The following is a 22,325-nucleotide window of genomic DNA, read 5'->3' as shown; positions in this document are numbered from 1 at the left end:
TGTCATCTTTATCAGTTTTATTTTAAGATTTCCACTATGCAATTAATTTTATTTTATTTTCTTATAGTTAATACAATAGTTACACTGCTCTCTTTGCAATATGCAACAATATGGAAAACTTAAATGAATGCATCTCAATTTATGCAACAGCTAAAACAACAAAAACAAGAATCCTTGCAACCCTTTGTCTACTCGTGCGTAAATTGTAATTTTCAGCTTCTTTGTGTGAGAGAGTATATGGTTACATATGTATATGTAATATATACAGTTATTTATGTATACTGATTAAGGTGAATTTTCGAAGTTTCTACTTTCTTTTTGCCACACTCCGGCGCCGCTACATAGACTTACATAACGCACGTTGGCAAAAAATGTACCGTTATTAACTGCGTACATGTTTATATGTATACGAGGAGTTCGATATCCGCCTGTTGAGCCCTTTGAATGGCGCTCGCATCAGCAGCGCCAATTGATAATCGATCAGGCGTAGAAAGCCAACTATGAGGATCCTTGTAGAGTGTTTGTGTGAGCACATATACATATAAAGGTGTATATATATATTTCTATTAGTTCATCTGCGTTCTTGTCACACTTTTTTTTAGCTTCCATGCTACTTTTAATAACATTCAGTTGCTTGCCTCTTCGGCGGCATTCGCAGGCGTTCATTCGTTCATACTATAACTCTCATATGTTTGATGCTGTGTGTTAGCCGTTTGGTGGCATCGCTTTTCCGGGTTTATTGAATTTGTCATTCATAGTCATGCGATTAACGCCACACAGTGTAATAAAAATATTCATATTATGGTAAAGTATCGGAGTATAAAAGAAAATAATACCCTGTGTATGCTACAGTTTGAAAAAAGTTTAATACGCTAAAGGAATTATGGATTAATACAACGCTTTGATGAAGCGCAAAGAAAGCACGCAAGGTAAATAGAAAATAATCGCTGCTCTAGACAGTGCGAGATAAAAATGTAAATAAAGGTATAGTGGACGCTGAGAATTGAGAAGTGTGTTTTAAAGGTTGAGGATGGAGTATTTAATTTAAGAATATTATATACTCAACTCAAAGGTCTCAAGTTAGGTTAGAGTGGCTGATCTCCTGTACCACAAGAAATCACACTTGGAGAGCTAAAGCCAGTCCTTTGTGTTGTCGTAAACTCCTCAAAATGGATGCCCAAGACATTCAAGTAACGACAAAGCGCTTTGAGCCTTTCACGAATATGTGCAGGCAACTAATTTGTAGTCGGGACCCTACAGCTGGTTCCTTGACGTTTCTTCCGCCAAGATTTTTCCGCCGCGTTCTAGCGAATGCTGGACAATGAAGCAGAAAGTGTCTCGAAGTTTCAATCTCTCTATCTTCTTCCATGTAATTTTGGCAATTTGCGTCCGTCAGCATATGTAGCCTCACAAGATGTAACGCCATAGGGCTGTGGCCAGTAATAACTCCTATCAGCACGGCCATCTGAACCTTACTAATAGCAAATAGCTCAGTGAATCTCCTTCAATCTACCTTAGGCCAGAATGATCGCACAGGTACGGGTACTGCATCGAACACTTTCAGAGCTGGAGTGTTTTCATCCATTCGTACAACATGACCTAGCCACCGTAGCCGCTGTCTTTTTATTCGCAGGACTATGTCAATGTCGTCGTATAAATTGTACAGCTCATCATTTCATCGTCCGCGGTATTCGCAGTTGCCTATGTTTAGAGGACCATAAATCTTGCTCAAAACCTTTCCCTCGAAAACCCCAAGAGTCGTCTCATGTCTTCTAATACAATAAAAAATACCAATACTCTCCTTATCTGTATCCTGATATAGTATTTGTCGCCTCTCGGAATACTTTCTCTCCCCTTTAAAACACCACTCAATGTTCTAACCAAATCGAGTCTCGAAGATATTTGAAATAATTCTTCTCCCTGCATATTTTTCTTTCATAATGATTTCTGTATTCTAAAATGTCATAAAAAATATGAAATTCCAGTATTTTTAACAAATCAAAAATTTAACTGAATGATTCAGTCATTCGTTCAGTTACTGGTTTTCCAACCGCTCGGCGAATAACGCGTGTGCAAGTAGACGATTTACAAAAGCATTTCGGCCAAAAATATAGGAACTATAATACAGCGAGGAAGACAATTAAATATAAACTTAATTTTTACTACAAAAAAAAAACAGAAATATATATTAAATAAGAAGACAAGACACAGACGCTCTCATTAATTAAAAATAAGTCAACCAGATACACTACGTGCGAACAGTATATAATGTCCTTTGAATCCGCACTCCATCGACAATTCAATTTACCTTGGGAAGAAGCAACCGATAAAGTGCAACAACAAGAAGAATCAACAGCAGACGAAGAGCCAACAACATCCCAGCCAACCGAAAGCAGTCGTGCGGCACAGCAGCCGACACCTAGGCGTACAGAACTCCCCACCAAATCGCTACGCAATCCTCCCCTACCATTACCATTACAGCAATTCCAAAGTAGTTGCAGCAGTCATACGATTTTTCCGCCACCTCCAGTTACTCAAGTGCGTCGACCATCTCTGCAACTCATTACCCATCATCCGTCCAGCAGCAAACAATCGAGTTATACGAATAAGACCGCACCGAATCCGCAAACCTACAATCTCGTTCAGCAGATTATTCAAACCGTTGGTGAATTGGAGAATACCATACTTGAGGATCGGCAAAACGATTTCAATTTGCGTGTAGCATACGAACGTCAAACGGAGAAGCTGAAGAATATGTGTCAGTCATTGGATAATGAGAAAGAGCGTAATGTGCGACTGATGGAGCTAATACGTGGTGTGGATGCCGCCTCTGCGACTGAGGATGACGAGCCGGAAAATGCGGTTTCTCGTTGTTGTGCCACGGAGCGTTGGTCTTGCTCATCGGAGGCATACGAGTCGATCAGTCCGTTGCTAATGCAACAGAGGTGAATACTTAAGATACGATCTTCGTTTTTAGACTTCAGTCATGACTCTAGAAGCGATCTTAAATTGATGTCTATTGTAGAAACTCGCTCATAGCTGAAATCATATAGACTTAAGCTTAAATTGCAATTCTTTCAGATATGACGAACTCTCCATTTCATACAAAAAATGCCGGCGACAACTTATAAAAAAGGAAAAGCTGCTCACATTAAGTCGTTGTGAAACAGAAACAGCAAAAGCACGTTGCGACAATATTTTAGATGAGTATCGCATATCACAGAAACGTTTCGAAGAGATCTGCTTCAAGTATCTGCAATTACAGGCCCGAAAGAATTTAGAGGTGAGACTTTCAACGAGTTCATAGATAGATCTTACTTCAGAGTCCTTTAGGCAAAACTTCTTGAACTAGGCCGTAAGAGTTCCACTACCAATTCAGTTTTTGTATCTCGTTGAGGGTTATTTCATTCATATGTTCTATGAATATGTCTTTTTCATCTTTATTAGGTTGCATTTTTAAGAAACTAAACCAGATAAATTATTCATCTAATCGAAGTATGAATATTTAGAAAAATATATCCTTTTAAAACATAAGATTTTAATGTTTTCGGGTATACATATTGCCGTTTGTAGGTGTTCTTAACTGTTTTCAATCATAATTCGATTACTGTTGATTTTTCGTCGAATCGATGAACTCCATTTTGGAATAAATATTTCGTTTTAAGGCAATTGTATTGTAGCCGTTTAAAAATTAATATATTTATTTGCAATTTCTGCACTTCAAACAACTTTACATCTAATGGATGTACTATTAAAAAGCAGCAATTTTGAACGCAAAGTTTTCGTAATTGAAATAAATGCAACCAATTGTAAACTCAAGCAGTTTTCTGCACTTTCACTCTATACATCCATTGGATGTACGAAGTGAAAACATAAATTTCGAATAAAAATTTTCAAAATTTAAAGTAAATACATCTATTTGAAAGCTGAAGCAAAATTCTGCGCTTTCAACGTATACATTGAATGGATGTACTAGGAAAAATCATAAGTTTGGTGTCAAAATTTTCAAATTTTTTACTCAAAATTTTTTTAAAGATACACCTACATCTTCTTACATGAGTTTTAGTAATTCTCCATTTCAAAACCCCCAACCAGATCCAACGTCTACGCGATGCTCTCAACAATGCCGGCGAATGTATTCTAAATGCACAACAATTAATCGATTGTTTGGATGAAGAGACGATTACATTATATGCACATCAAAATGTGAACAACTTGTTTGAGCACAGTGACAATAATGATAACCAGACTGAAACTAACGAAACGGACTGTATAAGAGCATTTAAGCAAAATTTAGAGTTGTTTGTGAAGTCCTTGCGCCTCTGCCAGTGGGTACAGCAAAATAATAGCATTTTACGTGAAAATAACGAAAGTCAGCAATGAATTGCACGATTAACAGTTATATCTACGAACTGAGTGTGTGTGAATAATGGATTTGTTTAAAAAAAAATTTGCGGAGAAAAAATATATTTTATACAAATTTATACTTACTAACTGTAATAAAAGCAGTTTTGCATCAATGTTGTTCGCATGAAGACAAAAAAAAAATATATTTAATATATACTTACATGAAAATAATTTTCATTAAAAAAATATACAACATTTTCTCATTTTTTCTCAACTTTTTTTTTATATTTTACTTTAGACTTTGTGCACTTTTATTAAGCACCGGTTGCTAGTCCTTGCATCAGTTACATTTTCTGTTATTTTTTTCTTGCAGCTGCTTTCGTTTACAATTTATTTGTATTTTTGCTTAAAATATTTTATTTGTTGCAATTTTTAATTTACTTTAGCTTTACGTACATTTTTGTCATATGATACAGTCATGTAAATAATATTGAGACCACTCAACAAATGTATGGTTTTTATTGCTATAATAGTTAGTGCATTAGTTTTTTATGCAACATGACATTTGATCTTGCAACATATGGTAAAATTTGTTCCACTTTTTACTTGTTCAATGTTTAATAGCTTATTTTAAATATACTTATGGCTTATTTAATTGCTAGCTTTATTTTTAAGACATATAAGTAGGTATTCTTTTTAAGCCAAAACGTATTTAATGGAAGCATGTTTGCATTAATTTGCACTAATATTTTTTTCATTTAAATGTGTGAAATTTTGTAAAATTTTTATAAATAAACATCTTCATACATACATACATATTTTAAATTTTGTGCTTTCAACCAGCTTTTCTAACAAATTTATTGCAGATTCATGCATGCTTGTCACTTTTAATTTCATAGCTTCACTTTTTCACTTTATTTGTATAGATTACGTATATTAAACACATTCATCGCTTCGATGAATTTTTAGTTAGGCTTAAAAATTATATTTTGAGTTGAAAATGTGGCAATTAAACTTAATTTGCTTGATGGCGGCGTAAAATGTGCTGTTCGTCGCTTCGATGAAATGTACATCATTTGGATGAATGACGTAAATATGCAGTAAATCAATAATAATTCATAATTTACACATTTTTAATAGCTGCCATGCGTTTTGAAACTTTACCATAATTTATCTTTTATAATTTTTAACAGTTAATCTTGCATATTTACTTCTTTCTCTATTTTAATTTTTTTTTCATATATGTAATTTTATCATAGTCTAGTACTCTAAGTTTAATATTTAATTTGCAATTTTTTTTCAGATTATCAACTAATTTATTGTAAATATATACATTTATATATAATTTCTGCTCCGTATATAATAAAACCCACGAAATATTGCAGTCATTTATAAATTCATTACTTTACTTTTTCAAAAAAATTTCACTTTTTCGAATTGTACTTTATTGACAAATTTTCAAAAACTCCAATAAGTGCACAGTTATCATTATTAATGCGGAATTTAAATTACATAGTTTGCTTAAACGTGCAATAAATAAGCTTGCATACGTCCATTAGATGTATTTTCATCATTTAAACTTGCAACAATATTTTTTAAACTTTTATATGATATTTCTTTGTGACTTATTCATAATTATCATATCAGTTCAAATAAAAATAGCATTTATTGCTCTTTTTTAATCATTAAATGGTTTCTTCCAATGGTTGTATAGCTTTAACACGCTTGGCATTCTTCCTTATAAGCCATAAGCTCTTCCTTTTATAAAAATGCATTCGTTATTTAATTTTCATTTTATATTCACATATTTTCTTAAAATTTTAATTTTTATTATTAAATAATATTTGTGTTCTTCAACTTTTTTTCATACTTTTCATTATGGCCTACTAATATTATTTATTGTCTGTTCAAACAAGCGAAGCTTGAAAATTCCACAAGTAAATTAGGAATTTACAAGGCAAGTCAATTTTGTTAGTCAATTCTTTGGATAATGTTCTCTTATGTGCTCTTGACTCTACATAACAATTACATACATATATGTATAAAGAAGTGTTCATCGTTTCGATGTATCTTAGTTTTTTTTTTTAATATTAAGTCATATAAAAGTTTGTAATAGTAATATTTTGTTTGTTATTGCATAGAACAGTGAAACAGTGAAGTACAATAATATACGTCGATTGGATGAAAAACTTTTTTAGCTCCTTTTTTAGTTTTGATAATGAATTTATATACTTCTGTAATGTAATAAGATGTAGAGCTATAAAAACTTATACGTCGATTGGATGAACAACTTTTTAGATTCGTTTTTTGTTTAAGTTTAAAAAAAAAATATATATAATTTTCTGCATATATAAAGTGAAAATTAATTATGCGTCGATTGGATGAACAATTTTTTAGCTCCTTTTTTAGTTTTGATAATGAATTTATAAACTTCTGTAATGTAATAATCTGTATAGTTATAAAAAATCAATTATACGTCGATTGGATGAACGACTTGTATTTTATTGAATTGTGAAAATGATGTACATTGCATTCGTTGTAAAGCTGAATTTCGATATTTTGTGAATAATTTTGAGTAGGTAGACTAGTTATTTTACTCACTTGTGCGAAATTTCTTTGTGTTTCTCTTCGTAAATGATTAAAAAAAGTACTTAAAAATAAACTATTTTAAAATATTTAATTTAATAGCTTTTCGTAGTACAGATTGTGTAAAAAATATTATTTTTTACATTATTTTCATCAAAAAATAAATATTCATCCTTTCGACGATTTTTTTTAACTTAATAAAAATTTAAGTGTTTTTTTTTTGGTTCAGTTGATAGTTATAGGTTCCGTGCTCTTAAAACAATGGCAAACAATTTTTAAATATTTTTTTTTTTTTTTGTAAAATACATATTAACATGCAACAGTGAATGTATACATATACAATTATGGACTTAATCCTTCATTAAAAACAATCCGTTGACTTCATAACAGCAAATTTAACATTTCCAATTCAATACACTGGCCTTCAAAGCGCCTTCGCAACAGCTAACATTAACTGTGACTTTGCTATAAAATATTATAGTAATTAGTATTGATTATTATAAGTGTCCTGAAGAATGCTAAAACAGTGCCAGTCAATCTATAATAACATTCTATACACTGCAACTCAAAGTGTTTCCACATTTAATGGCTCTCAAATAGTTTTAACATGAATTTCAGTTTAGTGCTATACTTTTTTGCTGCAGTGTATTATTTATTTTAACAGTCAAAATTTGAGTTATGGTTAAGGTTTCAATAGAATGTAGAAAATTTTAATTTTTTTGTTCTAAAAAATGTGTGGTGAATATTTTTGGTGAATTTCGTTTTGTGGTGAGTTTTCTAACTATTGTTATATTTTCAATTTTGAGTAAAAATAAGTCAAGTATAGATTTTTGTGGATTTTTTCTTAGTAATTTGTCTTTAAACAGTGCATTTTTCGCTTCGCATATATTTTTGAAATATCATCGCCTTCACATTATTAATCTTGCATAACTTTTTTCACTGTCTATCAAGTTTAATTTAGCTGTATCTTTTATTTATTTATTATTTTATGTGCCAGTAAGATTTCAAATTTATCTCATGCCTTTTGCGTTCTCACAGCAATTCTGTTGTTAATTTGCATTAAATATTATTTTTGCTTATTCACTGCAGTATCTACAGTGCTTGCTAATAAAAAAGTGTCTATTGAAATTTGTTTTGAATTGGCTTGATATTTTCGTTAACTAGTTTATACATATTATATTTATAGGAAGCGTTACATAAAACATAGTTTTTTTTAATTGTTTGAGTTACTAAATAATTATAAAAATTTTTAAATATATTTATTATGCAATATTTATTACTTTAGTACTGTAACAACTAGTTAAAAAAAGTTAGCAAACATAATTGCAGTAAATACATATAAACATAAAACTTAATTAGAATTTAATTATTTTACACATAAATGTACTAAGTATGTATGTATGTATGTATGGCCTGTACATATGTTTCATTGTATGTTAATTACACTGCACTACGCGCGACATTGACTGTCTGACGCAGTTGATGACACTTCTCACATTGTTTATGATTTGCTTATTTTTTTTTTCTGTAATTTATGTGTTTTTCTTTTTTGCACGAATTTTCACTGGCTGCCACTTTTTGGTTGTAAATTAATTGTAATTATGTTTCTATGTTTGTTTTCGTTATATACGCAATAGCACTTCGTTGTTGTGTACATTTACGTCACAATTCTCACCCACACACACAGACACACAGATACACACGCGCGCATTCACACACTCACTCATGCTCTCGCTCGATCTTTAGTTCGTCACACTTCACGTGCTCTTGACATCACAGAGACGATCATACCACCAAGTCACCAAGTCGAATGGCTTGAAATCGCTCAACACTGGACTCGGCGGTTCGATGCAATAAATCGATGCGGTCGGTTGCGGTGAGGTGCACACCGATGAGGCGGCCGATGATGTTGAGGTGGATGCGATCGACGAACCAGCTGGAAAAGTTTACGAGAAGTGTAGAGAGATTAAGTGATTCTGTTTTTCGGGGAATAAATTTTATTTACTTACCAGAGTTATTGTTGGAGTCCGCAGGTTGTTCCACATGTCCGTTGCTCTCGAACGCGGAATCGTAAGGATTATGCGCCACAATGACGTTCCATGCTGTGGAGAGGAGAGTGGAAATTAAAAGTGGTATTATAGTAAATTAGTCTGGTGGTAAAACTCTTTTAATGAGACTAAAGTATAGACTCAAGAGTGAGGGAATTGATATCAGTATTATAGTAAATTCGTTTCGTAGTAAAACTCTACTAATGAGACTGAAATATAGTAAATCTTTGCTGGCCCTAAACAGCTTAGAGTTTGTTCTTTAATTTTCTTTGTTGAAGCCAATCTCAATTTGGAACTTTCTATTTACAATTATTTAAGCCTTATATATAAAAAATCCGATATAAATCATCTAAATTGCTTTAGGTTTTCGAACAGTATTTTAAAAAAAAAATTGTCAACTCAACGCCAAAAATACAATCAAAAATCTGATTTTTAATCTTCACTTCAGAACTTTTTTCAATACCTTCCTTTGTTGAACTAAAAATAATTTGTAAAATAATACTTTCTTAAGTGTTCTATTTCTCGCACCAACCACTTGACAACACATGTCCACCGCTTAGTGCCACTCAAAATTAATGAAATACTATTTTAATCACACTTAAGTATCCTTTTTTGACACTTACAGTCATTGATGTATTGTACAATCTCCTCATGCTGTGGTGTTAATGAGACCTCTTCTATGTGTCGGCCATTGGATGCTGATTTTTTGAAGACAGGACGTGGTGCACTGAAAAAAATAAATGAAATTTAATTAAAATTTACTCTTACTTGAAACAAAAAATAATAATAATCATAATCAATAAAAAAATATAAAATTTAAAAATAAAAAATAAATTAAAATTAATAAAATAAAATTAATTTTTTTTTTTTTGTAAAAATAATTATTGATTTATGCTCTTTTTGGTAAACATACATAATATTTGCTAATTTTCTATTATTTGTTTTAATTTTCCCAACTAATTTCATTCGAATGTTATAGAGGTCAACTAACGGTTGCTAATCAAACTCGTTGCCAGCTGTAAACAACGAGTTATAAAACCTGAGTATTTGTTAATTAATTTTATATTATTTTTTAAAGTTGTTCATAAACTTGATTTCTGCCATGTCATGCTTATGTGCTAAATAACAATTCATGATAATTAATTTATGCATTTTTATTAAAATTACTTTTTTTTGCTTTATTGTTGTTATTCTTTTCAATTTCTCCCATATGATCATAAAAAAACATAAAAGAACAAAGTCGATTCATTTTTTTTCTACTTTTCAAATATACATATAATCATTGCTGTAATTGTTCAGATTTATTAGCTGGCAACAGCTCAATATTTATTTCGCCTTTTTTTCATCATATGCCGTTTAATAAATAAATAAGTCTATTACATATTTACATTACTTATTCATTTATGTAAATAATCATTTATAGACCTAATAACACGTCTGTTGCAGTAATAAAATTAACATTTTATATGCAATCGTTGGAATTCATGACTGTCATTCGTGTTAGCGTGGGTTCGCGGGAAATTTTAAAATATTACAGTTAAAGACACTTCTCTCAATAATTTATTAAATTCATTTTAAATTATTTTCAGCAAAAATAATGTAATGAGCTTCGTAATATATTTTTGCATAACTTTTACAATAAAATAGACTATGAAATAATTTATTGAGTCTTAAAAATAATATAAAATACTCTTTTTGATAAAAAAATATTAAAATAAGTATCACAGCGCCATCTATGCTAAGCTTTAAGTAACTATGAACTTCGGATATAATTTTAAGAACCAAAAACCGGTAATTTATCATAAATTTTGATAAACAAAATTCGTTGCAAAATATTTTCGAAAGTTTTTGGAAAATTGTTTTATAATCTTAAAAACCTTATAGTTTCCAGTTTTTTTAACTGAAAAATTTTTCAATGTAATTTATCATACATTTTCAGAATAATTTCATATTTTGAGTGTATTTTTCATCAATCTTTTTACTTTGGATTTCATTAAATATGGAGAAATAAACTTAAATTTTGTTTCACATTTTAACAAAGAAAAATAAAATTTTAATTTTCGAAATTATTTTCAATTTAATATTATGGCAATTTCGAAAAACAATAACATTATTTTCAAAAAAGCATTATTCATATGCATAAAAACACAACAAATATATTTTCGAATTTTTTTTTTCAACCAAAAAATTTAATTTTTGAGTAGGATAAACTTCGAAAAAAATTTCATATACCAAAAAATTTTAATTAAGGATAAATTTTCAGAATAATTTCATATTTTGACCGCATTTTGTTCAATCTTTCTATTTTTGCTTCCATTAAATATAGAATAATAAACTTTAATTTTGTGTCACAGCTTAAAAAAGGGCTTTTGGGCCAAACTACAACAAAATTAAAACAAAAAATCAGTTTTCGAAATTGTTTCCGAATTTTCGAAATTAATATTATGTCAATTTCGAAAAACAAAAACATTATTTTCAAATAAAAAACATTATTCAACAACACAATAAATATGTTTTCGAATTTTTTTTTATCTAAAAAATCTAATTTTTGTGCAGAATAAACTTCGAAAAAATTTTCAAATACCAAAATATTGTAATTAATGATAAATTTTCGGAATAATTTCGTATTTTGATCGAACTTTGTTGTATCACTGTTTAAAAAAGAGCTTTTGGACCAAAGTACAACAAAAATTAATTCACATTTGAATTTTCGAAATTAATATTATGGAAATTTCGAAAATCAATATTATGTTTTAAACATTATTTTCGAATTTTCAAAATCAAAGTTATGTTTTAAACATTATTTTCGAATTTTCAAAAGCAATATTACGGTAATTTCGAAAATCAGGCAATAAATTTGTTTTCGAATTTTTCTCGACTAAATTTTTGATTTCTGTGTAGGGTTGCCACTTGTAAAACTTATATATATTCAACATTTAGCTTTTGCTTATAAAAATCATTCGATACTCTTAAGTATTCCTGAGTACACTGCTAAATAATTTCACGCAAATGTCTTTCAAAATATTTACACACACGTCTGTTTCTTTATATACCTCAAATGTCACAATATACTTGGCTACATGTAAATACGTGTGCACCGCTTTCACTTTCAAAATTTTCGTTAATTTTTGGCTTTGTTATCTCTAGAACATTATGGCATCTAACCAAAGGGGTCTAAGGCAACACGTATGCAGAGATTTATATATTATATACACATATATATATTTACACAGATATTCATCTGTTTACGTATATTAAATTTGCTTGGGAAAAATTCAGTGATTTATTTCGTTGGAGGATTAACGGCATTCAGACCCGCCTACAGAACTGACAAAATACTATAAGTAGACACAAAAAATTCTAGTAAACACGTGGTAAATAATATAGAAAACAAAAACAAATAAAATGTGTGTTATATTTAAAATAATTTCAAATTTAAAGCATGACATGCATTTTTTTGGAACTTTGGTTTGGGTAAAATTTTGTGGGTTACCTAACCTTAGCAGCTAAGTAACTTCTTTGTGATTTAACAAAGAACTGCTAGCTGAATTTTAATATTTAAGCTTTTTTTTTATTGAAGGTAAGAGAAAATGAAAGTAAAGCGCGAATTTTTTTAAATAAAAATCTTCTTTAATTAGATTTTAGAAAATATCCCATCCAAGTCTCTTATCCAAAAAAGCCGGCAAATATATACCGATATCTATACCTTTAAGTGCGTGAATTATTGAAGGTGTTTTAGCAAAGCTTTTGCGACTCTTATCACCACTTAAAGCGGGTACTTAACTACTTGCATGTGTTGATATGTTTGTAAGCGCATATAATCTATTAAAATTATTATTATGCAATATTGTGCCTACAATGTATAAACAGCGCTGAGCTTGTACGAAAGTAAATTTGTCTCACTTAAATGAGTAAATACATACACAATTATTTCATAAAAAATGAAATGTCAATCTCCACTGAGTGATTGGCTAGACAGCGGAAAACCGTGAAATTCGTATATAGATAACAGTTTATTTGTACAAATAAAATAATGAGCTCTGCGAGCAAACAAAAAGGCAATCACGATAGCCCCAAAATTGACCTCTGTCAAGAAATTAGAAGCCGTTGAATGGCGTGCACAGGGGAATATGTATGCAATGGTAATGAGAATGGCAACAGATATACATATATGTAAGTAGAAGCACATAATTGCATAGTATGTACATACAGATATACTTAAATAAATTTAGTTCCCCTAGCAGTTGATAGAAGGAAAATTTTATGGATATGAGGCTAGTACAAATATTTTCTTAAAAAAAAATTCTTTAAAAATAAAAATAAAAAAATAAATAATTGCATGAGGATTATTTTATTTGTAAGATTTTTTATTTTTTTTCGAATTTTTTTTATTATTTTTTTCGAAAAAAATATTTTTTACTTTTTTTGTACAATATCTTTTAATGGATATTTAAGTATTTTGAAAATTTTCATCAAAAACTATTTTTGCCGTAATTAACTGGGTCTTACTGTAGCTCATTTGTTACTGCTGCAATTATCATTTATCTTTTATTTTATATTTCTGTTCACATCATTTGTTTTTTGTTTAAATAATTTAAATCAAAATGAATTATCACTTAAAATAAACACAAACACTTGCTTATACAAATACAACTTACGTAACTTGCTTAGCAGAAAATATAACTAAAGATACCCTGTAGGAAAATAAACTTATTGCGAACAATGCTACAAAATCATAAATTAATTACTTTAATTATCTTCATATTTGAAGACTTTAAGAAATTTGTTTAGAAAAATTCCTTTTTATATTAATTTTTTTTAATTTGATAATTTTTGTATTTATCATCAATTTCCATAATCAATATCAAATTGTAGAATAATTTCTGATTTTTATATAAAAAAACTTTTTATTTTTTAATTTGATACTTCTAATTTTTTTTTTATATTTGTTTTAATTACGTTCTTCACAAACTTTTTATTAAAATTATTTTCATAAAGATTTTTTCTATTTCATGAAAAATAGTTTGCACACATTCAAAAAGTATAATAATAAAATAATTCGATGAAAAATCTAAATCTATGCACCACTGCGCCACCTAAGGTAAACTTTAAATAACGTTAATAGCGTTTTTAGACAGCCACATTAATTGACTAGCAGCGACATCTACCATAGCTTTTTTGTATCAAAAAATTCAGCCAACCGCAGACAAATAACGTATATCGTACGTCTTTGTCGCCGAGTTGCATTTGATTTTCAGGTTAGCAAATTAAAACTAAAATTCAATTAAAAATAAATGTAGATTCTATTTTGTACGTTAAATCGATCTAAATAAGCGATTTAATCGAGCAGAGGCCGGTTAATTGAACAATTAGCTCCCGTCTAAAAACGCTATAAACTTCAAATATTTATAATTTTTAATTGACTGTAATTTATCATCAATTTTCATAACCAAAATTCGTTAAAAATATTTAAAAAAATTTGAAAAATATATTTTTTCAATTCTTAAAAATTCATAGTTTTAAGTTTTTCTAATTCTGACTTTTTCTATTTGAAATGTATCTCAAGTAAAATTTTGTAAAAATTTAGCTTCTTACAAAAATTCCTTCCAATTTCCTACTGGGATTGTTTTTGAAAACATGCAAACCTATAAATTCATGTAGAAATGTATTTAGCCATGCTTTATCGCCCTCGAAAATCAACGTTATCACTCATAAAGAACTTTACCATGCAGTACACGCAAGACAGGCCCCCCAACTCTGAAGAACACGTTGGCTGTGAGCGAAGCAAACACTTAAATAGAACTCAACGGTACGCATACACCAAACTACAAATGTATGCATACTTGTAGACACTTAGAGATCTAGTCTTAAAAAATGTACATAACAATGATGTACATATGTATTTATGTATTTAATCAACGCACAGGCAAGCATGTGAGCATTATTCAAAGTGAATGAATAAATATTGACTTTCGCATTGGTCGTCATGTCCACGTGTTGCGTTTACGTAAAGGAGCAATGCCAGCAGCAGTGTGTTTCAGTCATTGCTCTACTTTTTTAGACATCTGTATATATGTATATATGTAGTTACATATTTGCTTACAAATGCATAGTTGAGTTAACAATTAGCAGTTTTTGGCTTCCTGCTGCTAACTTCGGCTATATAAATACATACTGTTGCTGTTGTTAGTGTAATTTTTTTTAAATTATCTTTCTAATCTTTTTAGTATACTATTTATATACACATATTTAGTTGCCGTGTTAAGTGCTTGTATAAATACTTATTTCTCTTTAGTGTAAATTCTATTGAAATTTCTCCAAAGTTTGCCTGTTGGCTCATCTAATTTGCACTCTTTGCATTGCTGATAAGTGATATCATAAATTAGTGCACAATTCTTGCAATTAGTTCATAAATTAAATGTAAATACTATTTTATAAAGCACCGTTATGCCGTCATTAAAGGAAATTAGATTAATATGAATTTATGACTGGCTATAAATCCGGTAATGACTATACATATTTATATAAATATCATACATACATATATTTATATAAATGTGTATGTATATGAGCAGACCACGCTATATATGCGACTTTGAATGTCTTTATAAGAACCTTGCGAGACGCTTCGGCATTTAAAAATAAATGTTAGAAAAATAATTAAAATTATAAAGCTATCTTTATCAGCATTTTATAATTGCAAAAAATATGTACAATCGTTTAATATTTTCAAACGATAAAACCATATTTATCGCATGATTTCGAAGAAATATTGAAGTGACACAAATATATTGAAGTGACACAAATATATATAAATATAAGAATTATTTCTTAAATCGCTTAAGAATACATACTTTGTTTGTTTGGAGTATAAAAAATATTGACAAAGGTCAATTCGCCTAAAAATAGGCCAAGCAGTAAAAATCTTCATATAAAATAACTTGAGATGAATATTGCTGTCTAAAAGTCAAAAAAATTAAGTTCAATTTGTTAAATTTTCGACAGTAATGAATCGATCAACTGGTATAAATTTAATAAACTGGTATAAACGTAAAAAATGTATCTAAATGCATGTTTCGTTTTTATATTTCTTCAAAAACACCAACTGGTATAAATTTAATAAACTGGTATAAACTTCAGTAACTGGTATAAACGTAAAAAATGTATCTAAATGCATGTTTCGTTTTTACATCTCTTCAAAAAAACCTACTGGTATAAATTTAATAAGCTGGTATAAACTTCAGTAACTGGTATAAACGTAAAAAATGTATCTAAATGCATGTTTCGTTTTTATATTTCTTCAAAAAAACCAACTGGTATAAATTTAAGAAACTGGTATAAACTTCAGTAACTGGTATAAACGTAAAAAATGTATCTAAATGCATGTTTCATTTTTATATTTCCTCAAAAAAACCAACTGGTATAAATTTAAGAAACTGGTATAAACTTATAAAACTAGTATAAACACACAATTATAAAAGATATACATAAATTTTTATTACATTTCGCCAAGTAAAAAACTGGTATAAATTTAGTAAACTGGTATAAATTTGAGAAACTGGTATAAATCAACACTTACAAAAGAAATCAATACAATTTTTATATTATATTCAGCTGGATAATTTTGTTATTGCTTTCATTTTTAAATTTTCAAGAAGAAACAGAGCTCACAGCTAGTGAGTTTATAAAAGACGAATCGAACACAACTGGTATAATATTAAATATGATATAATATTATATATTCGGCACTCATTAACTGACATTATTACATCATTAACTAACATTGCTCACTCAACTACATTTCGGCTACGCCGAACGCATACTCGTTCCAAAGATCTCAGACTGTGGTGATTATAATTTATAATATTTTTTTTTGTTTATAAATTTATATTTTATTATATGATTACCAATATTTTTTTTTCAAAATGTATTAAAATGCGTCAAAAATAATTAAATTTTTAATAATTTGGACTTCGAACGGCACTTGAGCAAACTTTCTAACACAATAAACCGAAAGGGTCATGACAAGGCGAAAATGAGTAGCAGACTAAACATCAAAAAATACAGAAGACTGATAAGCGCAAAACCAATAAAAAAATTTAAATCAAATCGTAGCTATAAAGATTGGAAATTTTACAACAACAACATTGAGTTCATTTTTTGAGAGGTGCATTTATAAGATGTATGTATGTATGTGTATAAACATTTGTGCTAAAAAAAAATTTTGAAAAATTATTTCGAATATATTTTTTCTCAATGTGTGCATACAAAGTACAAAATGCCCGCAGATCTGTGGACGCAGATAAATTGTAGCAAAACAAGACACAGCTACACAGCAGCGGTAGCAGCAAACAAGTTTATTTCAAATTCAAATCAATGCCAAATGGACACTTGAATTTCACAACTGTTTTCGAAATACACAAGTCTTCATATATTTGAATATTTAAATAACTCAGCACGTGTTATATAAGATAAGCTATGCAGCTATAAGATATATATATTTTTTTTGTTTTTGAATTTGTTATTATTTATTTATTTTTTGTTTTTTTGCTCACCTTTTCTTCTCCGGACTATTAAGATCAGAGGTTCTGCGACCGCTCTCTTTGATTTCGAATAATTTCTCATAATTTTGCGGAACACCTGTGTGATAAAGAAAATAAGTTCATTAATATACAAAAAGAACAGACAAAAAAAACAAAAAAACAACAACATTTGCATAAACAGTAAATAAAGTCAATAACAAGTTTTATTATTAAGCACTTAAAGTTTAACTAGCACCCAGCAGAGGGTGTGTTTCTAGTTAATATGCACGTGTATATGTATGCCTGCAGATTAGCCGCTTGTTGTGCTTAGCGCCAGTACGCTGTGTATGCAATAAAAAAAAAAACAGGAAAAACAACAACAAATATTTTCAAAACAGCAATCAAATTAATTGACCGATTTAGTTTGGTTTGTTGGTTTTGTTGACACTTTCGCCATTGTTGCTATTGTTTTTGTAGTTTATGCTGTTCAACTACAATATATAAAAACCGGCAAACAATCGAAATTCATAAAATGCACAAACACACGAATACAACAATAAAAACATTTCGTACAAGCCCACCAGTAGGTGCTCGCAACACTCTCTCATTTGCTTACGCTCTTTCACTCCGTTATGTTCGTGGGTGTAGTGCGGAAATATTTGCATATGCTGTTGAGTGTTTCTAGATTTATGAGTGACCAAATGTTTTAGTTCAAAGTACAAGTATCTGACTATTTGATTATCTAATTTTTTAAGAATTATTTTGTAAATAATAAAGATTGTGGTAAAATGTGTGCTACTGAAAGTCTAAATTATCTAACGGTTGCTTTTTTTAGACGTGTGGTGTCAATGAGGCAATACTTTTTGCGGAGTTGGTATTTTTGAGAGATTTCTAATCAAGTTGGTTTACCATTCATAATGAACAGACTTACTCGGGAACAATAGGCTTATTTGCTGGCATACGGTCCCAATTGCTACAAAAAGTGTTCGATTGGGCCTCTCGACTGGAATTTATTCCTCATTCCCTGAAATTATTTTTAGGGAAACATAATAGCAAACCTTTACCTTTATAATAAAGCTAAATTCTTCGCCATAACATTAAATTATATGCTCTTTATTTCTTCCTGAAAGCCATATGTCTAAAAAAACCCTTTATTTTGAATTTTTTATAAGTTCTGAAAATTAATTTTTTTTTAATTCTAAATTAATGATTTTCTTATTATTATATAATACTTTCAATGCAACAGTAACCTAGATCTCAAGTTGGAGTAACCATACTTCTCGAATCTTCAACAATATTTCTCAACAACAATCTCCATTGAATCATCATAGCATTCTCAACAAAAATAGTGTCTCTTTTCAACAAGAACATTTTTTCTCGATTTGAATTTATGTTAGTAGTCCCAAGGTCACAGAAATTTTATAGAATGATTTCGGATATCTAGAAAACTATAATTTTCTCACAGCTTGTGATAATGTTTGTTCGGCATTTGTTATGTTGTTTTACTTAACATTCTTATAAAAGAATATAAAAGAAGAATCTTGGCCTTGTACTTCACGTTTAACCCAAATATTCTTTATAGTTTATTATTTTAAGTAGCCTTTGATACAGCGATTTATAGAAACACATTTGGAAAACTTATATATAATAATATGATTGCTTAAGGGATGGGTCTGGGTTTTCACTTTCGAAAAATCGATTTTTTTTGTTTTATCTTATTGTTTAACATTTCAAGAATATATCCTCAAAATTTTAATCCGATCTAAGCAATATTCTCGAAGTTACTCGACCTATTCATTTCAAACTTGGTACACATTTTCTTCGTATAAAATACCTCCCCCTACGTTTAGTAAATTTTTTTTAATTTTAAGGGTGTTTCCCACCCTAAAAATGGCGGAAATTTTAGTCGAAAATAACGGTTCACACTTTTCATTTTTGGATAATTTCCGGCCGAGTTTCGGTGAACACTGCAAATTGTTTTTTTCTTTCAATACGTCCTAGGGGAAGCTCTGTCACGGGCTAATGGTTTAATATTTTTGCATGCAAATTTACAGAACATAGTCAAAACTATGCTCAATAATGTATGGAAGGTTTGAATAAAATTGCTTAATCGATATTTGAGAAAAAAAATCACAAAAAAAGTGTTTTTTTTTGGGGAGAAACCAAGACCCCTCCCTTAAATACAAATCTTTCTTATCACATACATATTTTAATACCTAAAACATAATATTGAAGAACTATTTTCTTTAGAAACCAATTCTTATACCCAGAATTTACTCCTCTCTCAAATTGTATTTATTGTGAACACTAGTAGATTGGTTTAATAACCGTAACAACAACATTTCAATTTCCCTAATTCGAATCACCATAATCCACAAAACAACTTCGAGTTATATACTTTTCGTTAAAACATTAAAACATTGTATTCTGTAATTTTGTTCGTTGCAGTTCGCTTTGCGTCTGTAATACAGACTCTGTATCCTATGTCTTTGTTATATGATTTATGCAATCCATAAGTGTAAAATTCTCGATATTAAAATTTTAAATTTTGTATTATGCCCTGGTCGAAAAGTTCTATTTATGGAAGGAAATTTGTATGAAATTTGACTTCTGTTGTCAATTCAATAGTTCGAGGTATGTATAACTTCGAGTTAAGGAAGTTTGAGTTATGGAAGTTCTACTGTATTTTCATTTAATTAAAACTATATTTTATATTATCTACAGTCTTTTGAGGACAGTGTTTCAAAATGAAATAAATCAATATTCATGTGAAACCCATGACATATAAATACTGTCCACGAGTCATTTACGTAATGACGTAGTCATGGTATCACTACTAACTAAATTACCAGAAGAGAGATCTCACGGCGATTTTTATTGGTTTTCCAAAACCTTCTCTTACGTACTAAAGTTTCTTACAAAAAAAAAATTATGACTGGTCACTTTAATCGCTTTTTTGCCAGCTGACATTGCAAAAATGCTTTTTGGGGGCCCGCTTCAGTTGGGTACTCCTATACTAACCACACTCAATGCGCTCACACTAGCTGAAGCTGGTCGCCGGCAAGCAAAATACTCCACACTAACACCACAAATCGGAAAGAGCTAAAGAGTGCCAGCGTATTTTCGAGAACATTGTGAGCAGAAAATATATAAAATTCTACCACAGTATGAGCGGCAGCAGCAGCAACAACAAAGCACTCATACACTCATTACACAAAAAATTTGCTCGCCAAAACATGTGCTACGGCCATTGGGGGGCAGCGAAACGTGTGGGGTGTGCGCGGTTAACGCATTTGTATGCCTCGAGATTTTTGTGTGTGACATAACAACTTTTTGATTTCAATTCATTTCATTAAACATTTGCAAATAGCTAATGATTATGCTTTTTTATTGATATTTTTTTAAGGATATGGAAGTGGTAGCGGGGTTTTCAGCTGTTGAGCGAATTACAATTTTTAGTTTTTATTTTAATAAATATTAAATTAATCAGCATTCTACTAACCTCTGCGTGTTTTGGCCACAATCTTGCTAGGGCCTTTCGATACGGTCAACATCTTGCGTTGTTGCTTAAGGACAGCGTGTATTGGAAAATTTTCAAATTTTCACTTGCACTTTTACTATAAATTGCTTGACTATAGGGTTGTTGATGCGCTGTGATGCTGCGGTGCAACGTAAGGGCGCGTGTTTGTGGGCGAAAAAAGTGCACAATTTAAATGCACAATGCTTTGAATATCGCGTTCATCAAATTGCACTCGTAACCGTCGCGCAATTTAATGCTTTCAATTATACTTAGACATATATAATATATATGTATGTCTGTCTGTATATGCACTATGTAAATTCTTTGCCCTTGCTGCGGCTGGCCAGCGAGCGCGCTTGTCCTTAACGTGACCACTTTGTATTACTTTGTACTGTCCATACTCTTCGCAATGCCTGCGCAGTAATAACACTTGCTCGCCTTTGTTATTTAATAAATAAAAAATTGTTTGATTTATTGCTTTTATATTTATAACAATAATATTTTTTTCTTAATTTTATAGAATATTTTTGTGTTTTTGTTATTTATTTTATTTTCGTAATATTGACGACATTCGTTAGTGGAGAAAAAAATTTACTTTGATTTCATCAGAACTTCAATGGATTTCAAAAATTTCACATTGACTTTACGACACTTTCAACACTTTTTTGAGCCCTTTCTTTTACATAATACTACACATAATTGTTGTTGTTGTTTTTGCTAAACGAAAACTCGGTTTAATGTTATGTAGTCGCCGCTATTGGTGTGGCAAATAAAATAAAAGGAAAGTGTTGCGGCTGATTGGAGTTATTATTTTTTATTATTTATTGTATAATTCACTACTACTATCACTCGTAGAAGTCTTGCGTTATTCGAATATTCTTCAATTTATCTCACGAGCATTTATATATATTATATAGTATTTAGTATAGTAGTAGTATATATCACCTTAACCAATACCGTTGTTAATTTCTCAACATATGAAAATCAACTGACAGCCAAGCCGGCCAAACACCCCACATTATACGCCGACACACACACACACACGCATACACACAGCGTTCGCCAATAGTATTGTGCTAGTGTCTCGAAGATGTGTAGGAAAATGTTTAATGCAGTTCCACATGCTGTCCAGCGCTCTCCCCACACTCACTCACACACCACACACACTCAATACTCATACAATCAAAAGCAAAAGTCAAATTCTCTGCCGGCTCCCCACCACTCACCGTTAACTTTCTCATTCTTAACCTAACGAAACAGCTGTTTTGCTGTTGTGTAATCAGTAGAATGCCGACGAAAATA

At 30.1% G+C, this 22,325-nt stretch overlaps 2 protein-coding genes across 2 annotated transcripts; one reads left to right on the top strand and one right to left on the bottom strand.

The window, feature by feature from the left end:
* Positions 1–1,939: 1,939 nt before the first annotated feature.
* Positions 1,940–4,549, top strand: LOC105208686 (uncharacterized). Its single transcript, XM_011178678.3, has 3 exons — positions 1,940–2,945; positions 3,082–3,283; positions 4,096–4,549. Exons 1-3 carry the CDS (start codon positions 2,269–2,271, stop codon positions 4,381–4,383), a joined length of 1,167 nt encoding a protein of 388 aa, XP_011176980.2. The 5' UTR covers positions 1,940–2,268; the 3' UTR covers positions 4,384–4,549.
* Positions 4,550–8,472: 3,923 nt separating this feature from the next.
* Positions 8,473–22,090, bottom strand: LOC105208676 (uncharacterized). The gene is made up of 6 exons (XM_054229004.1): positions 21,969–22,090; positions 21,006–21,461; positions 17,537–17,621; positions 9,605–9,708; positions 8,943–9,035; positions 8,473–8,869 (listed from the first exon to the last, which is right to left on the bottom strand). The coding sequence occupies exons 2-6, from the start codon at positions 21,055–21,057 to the stop codon at positions 8,691–8,693; spliced, it is 513 nt and encodes a 170-aa protein (XP_054084979.1). The 5' UTR covers positions 21,058–21,461; positions 21,969–22,090; the 3' UTR covers positions 8,473–8,690.
* Between the last annotated feature and the right edge of the window lie 235 nt (positions 22,091–22,325).

Source organism: Zeugodacus cucurbitae, chromosome 4, assembly GCF_028554725.1.
Source record: "Zeugodacus cucurbitae isolate PBARC_wt_2022May chromosome 4, idZeuCucr1.2, whole genome shotgun sequence".
Classification (NCBI taxonomy): Eukaryota; Metazoa; Arthropoda; class Insecta; order Diptera; family Tephritidae; genus Zeugodacus; species Zeugodacus cucurbitae.
The sequence above is the reverse complement of the archived record's forward strand: the minus strand, read 5'-3'. Positions and strand labels throughout refer to the sequence as shown.

What these genes read in the sequence shown, in the direction of transcription:
- LOC105208686 (XM_011178678.3), top strand. Translation starts at nt 2,269, where the DNA reads ATGTCCTTTGAATCCGCACTCCATCGACAATTCAATTTACCTTGGGAA. An exon ending in CCGTTGCTAATGCAACAGAG is followed by an intron (nt 2,946 to 3,081) that starts GTGAATACTTAA and finishes CAATTCTTTCAG; the next exon opens with ATATGACGAACTCTCCATTT. An exon ending in AGGCCCGAAAGAATTTAGAG is followed by an intron (nt 3,284 to 4,095) that starts GTGAGACTTTCA and finishes ACCCCCAACCAG; the next exon opens with ATCCAACGTCTACGCGATGC.
- LOC105208676 (XM_054229004.1), bottom strand. Translation starts at nt 21,057, where the DNA reads ATGTTGACCGTATCGAAAGGCCCTAGCAAGATTGTGGCCAAAACACGC. An exon ending in AATAGTCCGGAGAAGAAAAG is followed by an intron (nt 9,709 to 17,536) that starts GTGAGCAAAAAA and finishes TATTTTTTTCAG; the next exon opens with TGCACCACGTCCTGTCTTCA. An exon ending in TGTACAATACATCAATGACT is followed by an intron (nt 9,036 to 9,604) that starts GTAAGTGTCAAA and finishes TCCTCTCCACAG; the next exon opens with CATGGAACGTCATTGTGGCG.